The 15,565-nt window shown below is 38.4% G+C and overlaps 2 protein-coding genes across 2 annotated transcripts in view; one reads left to right on the top strand and one right to left on the bottom strand.

Moving 5' to 3' along the window:
- Window positions 1-4,740, top strand: part of MRPS35 (mitochondrial ribosomal protein S35) — a 41,983-nt gene extending 37,243 nt beyond the window's left edge. Inside the window, exon 8 of the mRNA XM_079938020.1 lies at window positions 3,804-4,740. Within this exon, the coding sequence (XP_079794146.1) occupies window positions 3,804-4,073 (270 nt within the window). The 3' untranslated portion in view covers window positions 4,074-4,740. The remainder of the gene's footprint in view (window positions 1-3,803) is intronic.
- On the bottom strand, window positions 4,733-14,658 carry MANSC4 (MANSC domain containing 4). Its single transcript, XM_079938019.1, has 3 exons — window positions 14,239-14,658; window positions 11,367-11,501; window positions 4,733-8,943 (listed from the first exon to the last, which is right to left on the bottom strand). Exons 1-3 carry the CDS (start codon window positions 14,465-14,467, stop codon window positions 8,270-8,272), a joined length of 1,038 nt encoding a protein of 345 aa, XP_079794145.1. The 5' UTR covers window positions 14,468-14,658; the 3' UTR covers window positions 4,733-8,269.
- Between the last annotated feature and the right edge of the window lie 907 nt (window positions 14,659-15,565).

Raw genomic sequence — 15,565 nt, 5'->3', positions numbered from 1 at the left:
GGGAGCCAGAATTCAAGAGGTCCCTATGAAAGGTCCATTGGGATTGCATCTTAATATATCATTTAAACCAACAGCTCTTCCATTTAGCTCTGTTCTTTCTTCAATGATAAGCCCCATTTGGATGGCAGCCGTCTGTGAAAACTTATGTATTAATGACTATAAAAGATTTCCCTCAAAAGGTAAATATAGTGCTAACAATCTTTATTTTTCCTGCTTGAAAAACAGAAATTCTAAAGATCTTTTTTATTGATACATGTAACATAGGACTTCAAAAAAGTAGCTTTCTTTTTCTTGAGACAGGTCTTTATAAGAGGTAAATTCTCTGTGTGTGTGTTTTTGTGTTTTCTACATTTGCTTAGACATAAAAAGCCTTCACCCAAAGGAGACTGCTGGAAAACTGGAGATAATTCAGTTATTTTTTAAGAACACGCTATTAACTGAGAAAATTAAATCTAATCAGTGATAATAACATTTATCAAGAAGTAATAAGCATGAAAAATATTACCTATCAGTGATAAATAAAGACCTTTTGTTTCTGTATTTTTTTAATCTACATTTGATAAATATCAGTCATATGATTTTGTGAGTGGGAATAATGATGGCAAAACATTTGGACACTTCTTGTGTTTATATTTACCTTTAAAGTTTCGCTTTATTGCTTGATGGTGGTAGTGGCGCCCTTGACATGGGAACATAGATTTTGGAGGTGTGCCAGCAAGGGTTTGAATCCTACTCTTATTTATTCTTCTTCTTAATAAGTTGTGATATTAGTAGTAGATGGTTATTTAGTGTTTATTATGAGCCAGGTACTCTTAAGTATGTAGCTATTCCTTCTTTTAATCCTCAGAACAGTTCTGGGGAGTCAGTTCTTATAGAAATGCAAGCCTATCACAGTAGTAAGTGATGAAGGTAGGATTTAAACTCAGTTCTGTAAAACCCCAAAGCCCATGGTAAATACTGTGCCATACCCCTCCCTGTGTGACCTTGAGGGAATCACAGATATAAAGCCCTCTACCTGTAATTCTGAAATGAAAAAAGCTTTGGAAATTGCTAGTCTTTTCATAACTTATTTGGTGGCAAAATGAACTCTGAATGGATGAGAAGCTATTTATAGCCTTTGTGAATCCCATTTAGTGTGACTATTCATACATGTTGCTAGAAAAGTAGTAATATATTTGATTAGGGGGTGCTGCTGTAGACCTCCTCTGGAGATGTTACAAAATTTACTGTGTGCGTGCTTCATTAACTTTACAAGTTAAAATACAGAAATTCTGAAATCTGAAACATTCCCAGGTGACTGTGCCCCTTTATTTAACTTCTGTAATACTTAGTTTTCTTATCTGTAGAGACGTCAAGATCTAACCCAGTATGTCTTAATGTGAATTATATTAAATAATTAATATATACGTGTAAGTATTAAAGTACCTGGTATATAGTAAGTATTCAGTTTGGGAGATTGTTACTATTATTATCTTGGAATTTATATTTAGTTGTGCAGAGTTTGGATCCTAAAGCTAGAATATGTAGAAGACTAGAGTTTTGTTTGGCTTGTTGCTGAAGCCCAGCACTGCATTGTATCTGTACAGGATTGGTAGGAAGCCATGCCCTTCACAGAATATGCGACTTTCCCTTACCAAAGACTATTTAGAACAGCAGTAAGTATAAATGTGCATTATCCTGTAGTTTAGGATTTCCTAACCTTTTTCATGTCACTGCACACACAAAAATTCTCTGCTGAGATAAATAAAGGAGGGAGGATGCTTGTGGCTGCCCCTGCTGCACCAGGCTCACGTGGCACCTGGGTGCTCAGGGAATCAATATCATGGCATACCTATGAACACACCTTGGCAAACCAATGTAGAATTGTATATGTCAAATATAAGGGGAAGATAAAAAATGTTGAAAATAGTTAGTGGATTTACTTTGGTTATCTCCTCTGATTAAGCATCTATTTCAAGTCAGTTAAAATCTAGAAACACCTAGGTGAAACATAATTTTTTAAACAGTTAGGTCTCTTAATTCTTGTCTTCTAACAGTTCAGAATGAGATGGAGTGACTGTTTTATTTAATGCTTTATAAAATGTGTTGACCTCTTAAGTTTATTTCACTTGTAAGTTAGAATTATGAAGAAACTATGACATTGTCTTGAACATTTAAAGCATTGGCAGGAGTAGATAGGCCGGTGATATATTTAATTTCGGACATTTTTTTTAAGGGGCTGACATTTATTCCTTCCTCATATATTACAGTAAGAATTAGGTATGGTGGGGTAATTTTGTCAGTTATTTTTTTTAAATGTACAAATTCAGAGTTTGGCTGTTAGGAGTTATTTGCAACAGGTCTCTGGGGGTGGGGCATAACAGGAAGTTATTTCATATTATCCCTGACCCCCTGCCAAGCGAAAGCCTCCCTACCGGCTAAAAAGAGGGTGCAGAGCAGATTCTCAACCAGATACGATGTTTCTAGAATGTAAGTTGGAACATTGTTCTCCGCCATAAATTCAGTATAGGGAGGTGGGGCAGACGTAGGGGAGCTGCGAGTACAGAGACCCCACTTTGGCTCAGGAATCTGGGATCTGAGGAAACACCCTACATCAGTTTGTTTCTCTTAAAGGAAAGCGTACACAGTTTAAAGGATTAAAGGAGGGTTTCTTCTTCTTGTGGGTCTCTGTAGTGGAGGAGCTCCTTTCCTGGGCTTCAGTGATCCGAATGGGGTTTGCTGAGTCGGTGGCCTCCGCAGTGGCTTGTTTGCCTTTGGTGGGGATTCTCTTTATCCTTTGAGGGACAAATTTCTAGTGCTTTTCTATTTTCGTGGGCTTTTGGAGCGGGAGTGGGGATGGGAGGGTGGCATGGCTGGAGACTGTTTGCCGCCTTCTTGGTGCTCACTTGGCTCTGAGGAGCCTTGGAGCTCTGTCTGCTCAAGCTGTGGTCTGTTCCAAGAGGAGTTTTCAGAGTTAAAATATTATTTCTGACAGCCTTACAAATCTGCCTCACTTTTAATACTTTAAAAACTTTATAATTTAGAAGGGTTTACCACCTTCCAAAGTTGTAAGACTAGTGGATCATTCCATAATAGCCTGTGGCTCAGAATATTGTTATGTGTTAATTTGGAAAGAATGTGGCTGCTATTCAGCATGTCTCTGAACCAGGGCATATTACATATTAGCTGTGTTGCTTGATTTTTTTCAGAGTGTTACATCTTCATTTAAATCATAAATCTGAATTATATTAATCTAAAACCTACCAGTGTTCCCTAAAATAACATGGTAATAATTTTTGTAAGAAAAAGTAAGTAGTAATGAAAATTGTTTCCATTATAGGAACAGAAAATAAAGATAATAAGACAAAATTCCAGAATTTATCAAGTCATTATGACTAAAACTCACATAAACTTTATATTTTAAATTTATTGTAATAATTGGTCTTCCCTGTCATCCCAGAGGCATGTTACAGAGGTAAATACAGTCTCCTTTCAACTCTCATATTTGGAACCTCAGAAATTTGAAATGTTTGATGAGTTAGAGTTTAGGGACTGGAAAGTTGCAGGGAGTGAGTTTTCTACATCTTTTGGGAAGCAGTATTGCTTTGTAAGTGCAATTTGCAGGGCAGGTAAAGTGTAAATTATGTGGGTAGAATTAGTGAGTGGTAATGAGGTGCTCATGTGAAAGAGTGTGCAGCCCAAAGCTGCTGGTGCAGGTGGACAGCAGTGCTGGATAAGGGAGGTCAGGCAAGGTGTACACACAGAGTGTGGACCAGACTTCGAGTCATAATTTTCAGAACTCAGAACTTGTTTTTTCCTTTCAGAAAACTGAAGAATGGGAGAAAAAGAAGACTGAAGCAGACATGGAAGAGTATGTATGGAAAGATAGCTCCTCAGAAAAAAACATCCTGGAAACCCTTCTCCAAATTAAAGCTGCTGAGAAAGATCTGGAATTAAGTAAAGAAGAGCTCCTTGGTACTGAAGAAGTTGAAGAGTACAGAAAGTCTGTTGTTAGTCTTAAGAATGAAGGGGACAATGAAAATACCCTTTCTCAGTACAAAGAATCAGTGAAGAGACTATTAAATTTGACATGAATTATATAGAAAAATTGCCTTGATTTATTAATTTTATGATATATATGTAATCCTTATCTAATTTGATATACAGTTGAAGATGTTAAAAAACCATTGTTTTATTACATCAGAGTTAAAATTATTCCTTTCATCCTAATGTGCAAAGGCAGTATTCAGAAGTTTTCTTACTTATGCACTGGGGCAATCAGACTAATTCGATCTCTGTGATTTCTTCTGGTTCTAAAGTGTTTGGATTTTATTTCTACCATAACAACTTTAGTATTCATATATATACAATGTTGTTGTTTTGTCACCTGCTCCATTTCTTTCCCTACAGATTAGTACTTTTTGGTTGCTTTTGAATAATGATTTTGGTTATTTGGGAAGCTAGGCCCAGAACCCAGTCCCCTGACTGAAGTTCAGTGTTTTGTCTACATAACTGCTATCTGCCTAGTGAGTTTTTGCACATGCTGATTCTGATTAGAAGCAGGTCCTTAGCAGTATTTTCTAACCTAAAAGTTTGTTCCATTCCTCTATTTGGGGGTCACTTTATGTTGATTCAATTCTGTTTAGCATCCTGGTTTCCATTTTCTTTGGCTCATTTCTCCAAGCCTAAGCTTGCAGAAAAGTGGAAATGGAGATTAGCTGGTATTCATCTCTCTGGATGCCCCAGCTAGAACTTCCACAGCTCAGGAAAGAGATGAGGTAAAAAGATCTTGAATTTAATTGGAGTAAATGACAAAATAACTGCCCTAAGAAACATTTCATTCAATTTAGCTGTCAATTCAGTACTTTTAAGTATATCTGTAAGTCATTTCTTACCACTTAAAGTTGTCGACAAGTGATTAATTTAAAATTGAAATAAAGGAATTATGGAGGCTGTTATTTGCCTAAAACTTATTTTGCTTGACAGAATTTGAGAACATAAAATGCCAAAATGAAATTCAGAACAATTGCTCAAAAGATTTATATAAATTGAAGATATGATTTAGTATTAGCAAGGCCAAGAGTCCATAGGTTATAAAGGACAACAATAGGGCCTTGAGTTCCATCCATTCCACTGGATGGAAATAGCGAATAAAAAAGTAGATACAACTGAATTTCTAGATCAGGTTTAAAGCATACATAAGTGTATTGAAGTGTTACATTTCTTAGAGAGTCAGAGTTGAGGAAAACTCAGGTGTGGAAACAGGATTGAAGAAGGACACATTTGAAAACAGTAGAAGCTGAGGAGAGGTTGTCATTTGGGAACATGTAAAGAGGTGGTAGATTAGGGTCCTCAGTCCTGTAGTAATAATACAGTGAAGATGGAAGCAGATGGAGTAATGATATGTAATAAAGAATTTGACCTTGCTCAAAGAGAATCTGGCCTCTCCCGTCAGCTTCTGGGAGGTAATCTGTCATACCTCATAGAAGTGTCTTTGGTTAGGGCAGGAGTCAGTCACAATGGATTTTAGGTGGGGCTCGCTACACCTGATAGTCCTAGGCATGCCAGGAAAACCAACCATGTGTTTAGGGTTGGGGAGCTTTGAGTTTCTTGGTAAGTCCACCCAGCAGCTGAGACCAACTGCCCAGGTAATTGATCAGTCATACCAATGTAATGGAGCCTCAATAAAAATTTAGAACACTGAGGCTCCGGTAGGTTTCCCTGGTTGGCGATACTCTAGACATACTGTCACACATTGGTACTGGGAGAGTAATGCATCCTTCTTCCACGGGGAGAGGACACCAAAACCTGTGAGTTCGGAACACTCCTGAACTTCATCCTTGGTGCTTCTTCCCTTGGCTGATTTTAATCTATATCTTTTCCCTGTAATAAACCGTAACTGTGAGTATAATAGCTTTCATTGGGTTCTGTGAATTCCTCTAGTGAATTATTGAACCCGAGAGTGGTTTGGGGACTCCCCATCCCCTGAACTTATAGTTGGTGTCACAAGTAAGGGTGGTCTTGTAGAAGACTGTGCCCTTTTAACCTTTGCAGTTTGGCTAACTCTGAGCAAAGACTTGAAGACTCTAAGGCTGTGGCATTGACACCTAATGGCAAAATCTTAGAGCTGTAAGATTAATACAAAACTGCCTCAAAAGGGTAACCGTTGCTGTCATTGTAATGTTAGCAATAATTAAACAGCATTTTTTGTCATTATTTAGACTCTTGTCCTTAAGCTCTAATTGATCTAATGTATACAATGAACATCATATTCATCCTTACAATGAGGATTCTAGGGGACACTTTTTGCTGTACTGATGATATGCGATCACTTCTGACTTCAAACTCTTAAATTTCATAGCTCAGAAGGTGCTTAAACACATAGGCAACTAAGAAATAGAACAAACCTGTTTTCTTAATTGTAGGGAGCTTTAGTTTTTTTCTTTGCATATTTTCTTTCCAAAATTGGTAAATGTGTCATAATACTGGACTATTACAGATTTTTTTCCCCAAAGGTCTGGCTGTTACAGTGCTGGAAAAATTTCGATATCATGGTTATTTCCTAAATGGTGGTAACAACCTTAGCCTTAGTTGTTGACTAGGCCCTGTGATCTTTGTTTCTTAATGTTTTAAATTCTATTCAGAAGTTCTCTTTGGTCCCTTTGGCTTCCAATAAGGACATGGTTTCTAGGCCCAGTCGTTTTTGTCTTGGCTGACTGTTCAGGTCACCTCTACAGTCTAAGTTTACTCAGTTTATCTGATGGTCAAAGGCAGGGGCTGAAGAAGAGAAGGAGTGTGTTTGTTTTCTTACAAATGTAAAGATGTTTTTCCCAAATTATGGTCATTTCTATAAAACAGTTATCAATTTTAGGGAACAAATAAAATTCTGAGAAATCTCAAGGAAGAAAAAACTTCTTTTTTTGGTAGCCCTAGTTGGAAAACCTTCAGTTTGTATATATTTGAAAGAAAATTAAATAACCTTTTAAAAGAATGTATATACAAATAATTTTTAAAGACAGCTTCCTGAATAACTCAAATATTTTAAGGTAATTTAAATCTTGATATCCCCCCCAAATTGCCTGAGTTTTTTTCCCTAATGTATTAAGAAAGAAATTGATAACATTTATGATATGTAATATGAATAGCAAATTAATGTAAATCGATTATATTTTAAAAATTCAGACTTATTTGTGGTTAATATTCTGAGGGAAGAGTGCTATTTTATTAATCTTATAATAGGATTTCGTCTTTATTCATTATGCTTGAATGGCTGTCTTTCAATGTCCTCACATTAAAAAATATTTTCAGAGATGAGATTAAGGGCCTAAAGTTTAAGATCATTAGAGACTTGAATTACAGTTTTCTACACTTAAGAGTCAGAGTATAAGATTTAGGGGTGAATCTGGTGTAAGTGGACAGAGCTTGAAATACCTAGAGCTAATATTTGCACCTGGGAAAACAACTTATACAACTGAGGGACATAAACTAAAAAACTCCCAAGATTTATTCAACAGAAGTCAACAGAAAACTCAAAGATCTTAGTGCCATAATTATTGAGAGGCATGTCAGTTTTTGAGAAAGAAGCTGATCAATTAAAATTGAGAAAGATTAATCAATTGAACATAAAAAATTATATAAAAATCAGGAAACTTTTGCTCATGGGTTAGTAACTGTAATCATTTATAGTGCTTTTCTGCTCAAGCCACTAAAAGGTTTCATTAACATATGTGACAATAATATGACCTTGACAGGAACCAAATATGATGTTATGGTGTTTTCCTCCCTGTATCTTTTTTCCATACTCATTGAGAAAATGGAGGCTTGTAGTCCAACAGTGATTTTGAGCATGGACTTTTGAACCATGTTGCCTATTAAGTCAGGCTTTGCTACATACTAGCTGTGTGACTTTAGGCAAGATACTTAGCCTCTCTTTCCTCAGTTTCCTCATCTGTAAAATGTGATAAGAACAGTGTAATAGTTAACAGTAGTATACTTATCTCACAGAGTTCAAGGAATCAACAAGTTAACACATGTACAGCACTTAAAACTATCTCTTACATGGTGCTGAATAACTGCAGAGATTAGAATTTTCGAACTTCAGCAAAAGGTACACTATTCAAAAAATGGAAATAATCAAAAAGACAATTATGTTTATCAAACATTGGCATTCTTTAGAGATTGGTAAGAATGGGTATCTGTGCTTTTTATTTTTTTTAACCAAACTGCCCTCGTCTTACAGAAAACTACAAATGATACTCTTAAAAGCTTACAATGCTCACATCTTTTACCATTAAGAGCGCTCCTTCAGAATGGTACATTTTTTAATTTGCTTGGATCCTGACTTTCTCTGTCCTAGTTTATACTGGCCCTGGTGCTTTCGACAGCATCCAGATGCCAGGATGACTACACAACAGCAGAGGAAGGTGACAGAGGTGCAGAGGACCACAGGAACCAACCATGTCTTGGAAGTCACAGGTGCCCCATCAGGTGTTGTGTCTTCATTCTCAGATGTACGGTTTCTGCTGTTGTACCCTTTGGTTTTGTTCAGTACTTGTTTGCTACTGTTGAGTTGGGATGGAAAAGGCACATGAGAAAGTTTTGTGTCTGTCGGCACAAAGGAAGGAGAAATAGTCTTGTTATCTGGATTGCTGATGAACTTGGTACTGGCTGACACCATATTTACGTTTGTGGTAATGGAGTCATTCAGAGAAATGAATCTTGCCCAAGAGTCTGTGGTTAATTCCTTGGAATACCTAGTATTATTTGTGGTTGCAAACAAATCTTGATATGTGGTTGAAGATGGAGCCTCTACTGATGGTAGCATTTGGTTTATCATGGTCGTTTGTTGTTTATCTAAATACATAGCTTTTAGAATCCTTAGTCTCTCCCGTATGTTAGATGAATAACGAGTGTTTAGATATGTGGGCAGTGATTGTTCAAAAACCAGCAAATCTGGATCTACACCTGAAATATAAATAAGGCATCATTTAAATTTTATTTTTAATTTAGAAGACAGGACCTTAAAGTACAGTTTGGAGAAGTCTTGGATTTTGCCACTATAAGTTATTGAACTAAGCTAATTTTAAGTTCCACCTAATTTCAAGTTTCAGCCTACTTCTGAAAGGCTTAGAAGCATACTAGCCATGTTTGAATTTTTCTTAACTTTCTAAGACACTTTCTGTTGCAAACGAACTTGGCTACATCACATCGTGGAGAAAACTGCCAGGGCTTTTGTGCAACAATAGCAGTATTGGGCAAGAGCTGCAGAAACAGTAACCATTTGATATGTATGACTATTAAAGTCAAACGAAATGGGGCCTGAGAAGTGTAACTATTCAAAATTATTAGCAGAGCCCTAAATCTCATCCCTTCCCAGTGCCTGAGGGTCCAGTGCCTGAGGGCCTTCAGGGTTCTCTCTCTTCTTATAAAACTCCTGTCCCTCTGGCTTCAAAAACTCTCAACAGCTTTACAGTTGTCACACTGTTTCCCTTTCAGTCTCTCTTGAGCGTGCTCTCACTCTCAACACACCATCACCTACTCCCTTCCTTTCCTTTCTGACTTTGTTTTGTGCCTTCTGTCATTTTGTTTTCATCCTCACTATTCTGCCAATTCTGCTTCTGGGGTGATCAGTACTTTCCCTATTTCCTGATCACTGTATCTCATTGCTTTGGCTTCTCTCTTGTTCTTGGTACTGATGGCCACCTCTCCTTGCATTCTTCTCCCGTGACTCCCTGGACCCCAAATTCCTTTGGCACTTTATCTCAGACTGCCTGCCTCTTGCTTTTCCCTTCCTTTGTGCTGGTTCTCTCCTTGGTCCTCACTGATTGTCCGATAATCTTTAGTCTTTAGTCCTTGGTTTTCTGCTGTATTTCTCGTCATCCCATACCAACCACCCTCCCACCCCTGGTCACCAAAAGATTATCCTCATCAACTGTCACCACTACACTGATGGCCCTGAAATCCACATCCCCAGTTTTTTCCTCTTTCTTGAGCTCTGATCTCAGTTCTCCTGTGCTCTACTGGAGGTTCCCACCTAAACATCTCACATCACCGCTGGCATTCTCAAAACCATCATCTGGTCTACCTCTTTGTCTTTTTCAGCAGCATCATCATTCTTCTGTCACCCATGCTGGACTCTGCACTGCAACGGGATTTTTGAATCCTCAGTTCTCTTCTTCTTTATCCAAAAAGCATCTAAGTGCTATCCAAGCCCTTCCCAATATGCTAGCAACCATCCCTCCTCTTCGCTGCAACTACAGTCACCTTGTCCAGATATAACATTACCCTGACTGCATTTTCTAATCTGCATCCTACACATAATTTTCCTGGGCTAAGATAACCAGACATCACTTTAATGATAGTGCTTTCTCATGAAATACCTTTGCTGGTCCCATATTTCTGACAAAGTCAAACCAAAACTCTCCTCTGTCCTTTTGTTACCTGGCCTACCCTATCCTGCCCATATTTCCATTGCAGCCCCAAATGTGCCCCTGTTGGAGCCACACCAGTGTTTGTGCTTTCCTGGGGTGTGATACGGAGCTCCTTATCTTGCCTCTACCTGGCCTCTTCCATGAAGCCTCCTCTGAATAATTGAGCTTTCTTTAGTCTCCCCTTCTTGTGAGCCTTTGTACTTGGGGCAGTATCACACATTTTTGTATTTAATTGTACATCTTACACTAATTGTAAGACTTGTTGCATCAACTAGATTAGAAGGAGCTCGAGGGCAGAGATATGGCTGTAATCTCCTGCAGTGTGGAGCACAGCATGGAGCATTATGTGTTCAATAAGTACAGACTGATCAAAAAATTTACCTCCTTTGTATCGTGTTGGCAAAAATCTATTCTTTGATGTTTACTGATTTGTACCCTGAGATTATATACATGGGAAAGGACACTTAAATATGTATTTTTCTAAAGGAAAATGCAGTCGTTATCTTGGGACCAATGCTATGCTAATGTGTGGCTGTAAGTGCATTTCCCCATCCCTGACATCCATCTTTGTAGAATCCTTGTATACAGCATCAGCGAACCTCAAAACTGACATTTAGCATTTTCTTTATTTCCTAGTGGTATCCTTAACCACTACAGTAGAAATACCTATTTTGGTTCTTGCTGAAGGCTCTTGGAATAAATGAAATACAATGCTCTTGTTCAGTCACATATGATTTGTATCTGGGATGAACTCATCCTTGCTGAACATGCCAAATGAATGGGAATTTCCTTTTAGTTTTCTGCCCTGGAAGTCCCAAACTTTTCCAGACAGACTTCACTGGGAAATAATGACTTAGATTCATACATGGCTACTGCCCACCAATTTCTAGGTTTTATGCCTCTACTAAAATATCACTGACATTCTTCAAAATACATACAAAGGACATAAATCATTACCGTCTGTTATGTTGTATAAAATGGCGCTGGTTCCGGGCTCCAATATGCAGCTCTCCAGGGTTGGGCAGTGAATATGGAGGCAGTTGACATCGCCATGAATAGGGTCATGGAAGAAGACAGCCAAGTTACAGAAAACTGAAAAGGAAGCAGGCAAAGTACATCTGCAGATGGTCTTGATTTCTGCAGCTTGATGAGCTCTGAGTAGCTTACATTTCTTTCAAGAGCACTGGATTAACAGTACGTGGCAGGGCTATGTTCAGACATCTTACAGAACATTATGAACTATCGCAAATGCTTCTGTGAATATGGGAAAATGCCTCTTCAAAAAAATAGCTGCAAGAGGGAAGAGATATGGGAACATATGTATATGTATAACTGATTCACTTTGTTATAAAGCAGAAACTAACACACCATTGTAAAGCAATTATACTCCAGTAGAGATGTAAAAAAAAAAAAAGAAAATAGCTACCAATATTCTCAGTAATCTTTCACACACCCCATGCTACACAGATTACCTGGAATCATTTCCCAGTCCCAGTATTTTATGTTCAGGAAAATCCAATTGGCTACAAAAACCTCTGGGGATTTATATAGATCAGATTTCTAGATGCAATACCCTCTCAGAATACTAAGGCACTGAAGTTCAACAGAGAAAGAAAGAGGGTTAAAAATAGACAAAGCCTGTAACAGAAGGGGGAGTGATAGGAAGGGCAAAAACAGTAATGACCCGTGTTGTTGGGAGAGGCCCAGGTGGCATAAAGGCAGCAGGCTGGGTGAACATTACCTCGACCCCGACTGCGGGTGTGTGCTAGCCCCATGCTGCAAAGCCACGTCCAGTGAAAAGCTGATCGGTGTCATTCAGAGAGGAAGGGAGTAGACAGACAAGGTGGTTAGCATTTGGGATTCTAGTGGGGAGGGGCTCCTCACTTGCTCTTGCCGGCTCCCCTTTTCTAAGTAGATTTGCTCCATAAAAGATACCGTGTTATTTCTGGAAGGTCAGATTTGTTGAATGCAAATCTTCCGTCTGTCCTCCTTTAAGTGCAGCACAGATTTTCCTCCTGCTGTAGTGTAGTAGGAACCATGTGATGGGAAATATTCATTGGCCCAAAGGTATCAGCTTCTTTAATAAAATGAGATTACGGAGGGAGAGTGTACGATTACCAGACCTCCGAGTGTGCTTACAGCTGCTGTGGAATTGCTGGCAGAACCTGCTCTGCTTCTGTGTAAGGTTAACTGCGGGGGTTACGTCTCCCCTATTACTTCTGGGACACCCCGTGTTTCTACACTCTATTTTTCCAGAAGGAGACAGAATAGGACAAAAGTCAATTAATAATACATTGCTAATACATTATAGATTACAAATACATTCCCTGAGGACTGTGCTGTAAAGTTTAAGGAAAAGGAAGAAAGAATATTCAAATTTAGACATCTAAATTTCTGATAAAGTAGTGGATGCTGTAGGGAGCAATTTTTCAAGCTCTTTTACATTCTTCATGCATATTTCAGAGTCCCAGTTCTGAGTAGGTTAGCTATTGCAGGATTGTGCATTTTAAAGTTCTGGCTTCTAGGTAAAAACTGGGATGTGTGTTCATGCCTTTTCTTCTTCTGGAGAAAGAAAGCCACAACTTGGAAGCCACAGAGGCTCTAAAATCCTGGAATTCTACTGGATGCTTTTAGTATCCCCAAAAGTCCAGAGGCCACAGCTTCCCTGGTGTGGAGAGTCAGGTAAATTCATGCCACGGGAAAATGCTGAAAAGGTATCACCCCTCCCTCATCTCTTCTCAGTGAAGGCTTCTGGGGTTATAAGCATCTGAAAGCAGAATATCTAGATTTGCTACCTTTTCCAAAATTTCCCTTTTATAAATTAATTGCTCTCTTCTGTGCCTGATTAACTTTTGAGGGCTAAGCCTGTGACAACTTCTCACACTGTGGTCTCTTGACAGTCGGTTTAGACTCTCCAAGGAGCTCCAATTTGCATCCCAGAAATCTTACATGTATAATTGGATAGGAGGCATTGGCAATTAGAGTCAGTAAGAAATCACGGGAAGAAAATGTGGAACAACAAGAGAATTATTTTAAAGTGCTGTGTTGCTTTTGTTGTTTCTTTCCAAGTAGCTTTCAAATCTTGGAAAAATGAAAAATAAATGAAGTCTTTAATCAAATGTAACTTGAAATTCTGCAACAATGAAATGTTTTCCTAGTTATAGGCCTTGATTATATTATATGAATGATATTTAACCCTGAATCCAGATTTCAGACAAAAAAAAAAAATTCTGTTAGGATATTTTGAAAACTAACTTTCTCTCTCTCTCATTCTCTCTCTCTCTCTCACACACTCTCTCTCTCTCTCCCTCCTTTCCTTTCCTTTCCTCTTTTTCTAGTTGACATATATTTCCCTATTTCTTTCAAAACATGAATCACAATCTAAATTCCTGTTCAATACATCCCCACACTTGGTCAACCCAAGCAAGCACATTTCAAAAGTGTGATACGACACCAATATCACCAAAAGAACCTTGAAAAGGAAATATTTTTGAAATCATATATGCTATATTCTGGGCTATAGAAATATTGTTAGCCAGCCCTCAAGGCAATATTTTCATTTAGCACTTTAGTGAAGAGAAGAGGTTCTCTGTTACCTGTAGGTTCATAGCCTCCCGGGTCATTACTAGATTTGTAAATGGAGCCTGCACTGGCCCCAGCTGCAAAATCAGTCTCAGTGTCTCTCCCTCTCTGCCCACTGCCTCATCCCAGGGCATCTTGTTTAGTCCCCATCAACTGTTCACTGCACCCTCTGCCTAAGGGTCCTTTCTTAGGTCCTCATTTTGCAAGTTTCCCCTGATTTTTGCTCAGGTCTATCATCGACACTTACCATCCTTCCTAAGACAGCAGCTCCGACTGCACTTCTGACCAGTGCTTTCGGAATAATACTTCAAGAACTGGGCCCCCAGCTTCTGAGACTCCTCCAGGTCAATTAGGAGACCTGGGAAGCGTCGGATCCAGCAGTCTCTGTAAAACACAGTGGGTGAGCAGAGAGAGTCTGAGGTCCACCCCATGCTTAAGAGCAAAATCACGTCTGCTGCCACGACCACCACATGCATTTCCCTGGGATGAAGACTCGGCAATAAGTCTGATGACCAGACAGACGCTGAAGCTGACCATCAGGGTTTAGAATGGTTTCTGGAACTTCAGGACTGTTGCTAAGGGAGAAGGCTCCCTTGGAACTCTGTGAAGGGTCACTTTCTAGAAAAATGAAGCGGCTCTTTGACTGCTCGTCGATTTTTCTTTTGTTTCTTCCCAGTTGCACCCCAGGTGAACATTTGACTTGCTGCTGTTAATGCTGAACACTTTCCAGGCCATTTCAATACTCTGTCCTTTAGCCTTTGGAAGACGTAGATTCTTTCCTCTGCTTTTATTCTTTCTGTGAAAGTGAAGTCACAGACACCTTTTACTAAGTAAATATAAAGGCAAGTTGAAAGCCAAGAGTGTTTCTGAGGAAAACAATAGTTTAGTCACTTGATGTCAGATAAAGGAAGGATCCATTTCACCAGGAACAAGACATCATTTTGTCAGGACACTTCTATAAAGTTTTTTAAGAAACTTGTGACTGCAGGGTTTTTTTTTTTCAATTATCTTATTTTCTTTGATTTGAAGTTCTAATTCAGGTTCACTAGAAAACTAGTTTGAGCATGGGTTTAAATTCTTTGTTTTCACCAAAAAAAAAAAAAAATCAAAAGTAAACGAAAACTGAAAATGAAATAAAAAATTTAAATTTTGCAGTGATTTTGAAAACACTGAATATGAATCCTGGTCACTTCTTAGTGCCAGGCATTTTTTTGCAAAGGCTAGCTGCAAGCTTTTTAAAAAGAAGATTAAAGATCCAGCCAAAAGAATATCCTTATAACATAGATGAAGCACAACACCCATTAAAGTGTATTTTATTCAATCAAGACTAAAAAGCATAATTGAAAATTGTGATGAAGTTCAAACTGGGGGTTGCCTAATCTGTTTTCTGATATTTATGTTTTCAAGTTACAAAGAAGTCTTTGGGAAGCACACACATAAAGGCATCTCTGAGCAGATGTAGTTACACGAAATGTGCATTAGGGAAATAGTTTTAAATTTCTACATATTAATAAAGTTACTTCCACTGCAATGCCAAAACATTTGAAAAAAATATTAAAAACAGTGAAAATGGC

The sequence above is a fragment of the Stenella coeruleoalba genome, assembly GCF_951394435.1.
Source record: "Stenella coeruleoalba genome assembly, chromosome: 11".
In the NCBI taxonomy this organism is placed as follows: Eukaryota; Metazoa; Chordata; class Mammalia; order Artiodactyla; family Delphinidae; genus Stenella; species Stenella coeruleoalba.
The sequence above is the reverse complement of the archived record's forward strand: the minus strand, read 5'-3'. Positions and strand labels throughout refer to the sequence as shown.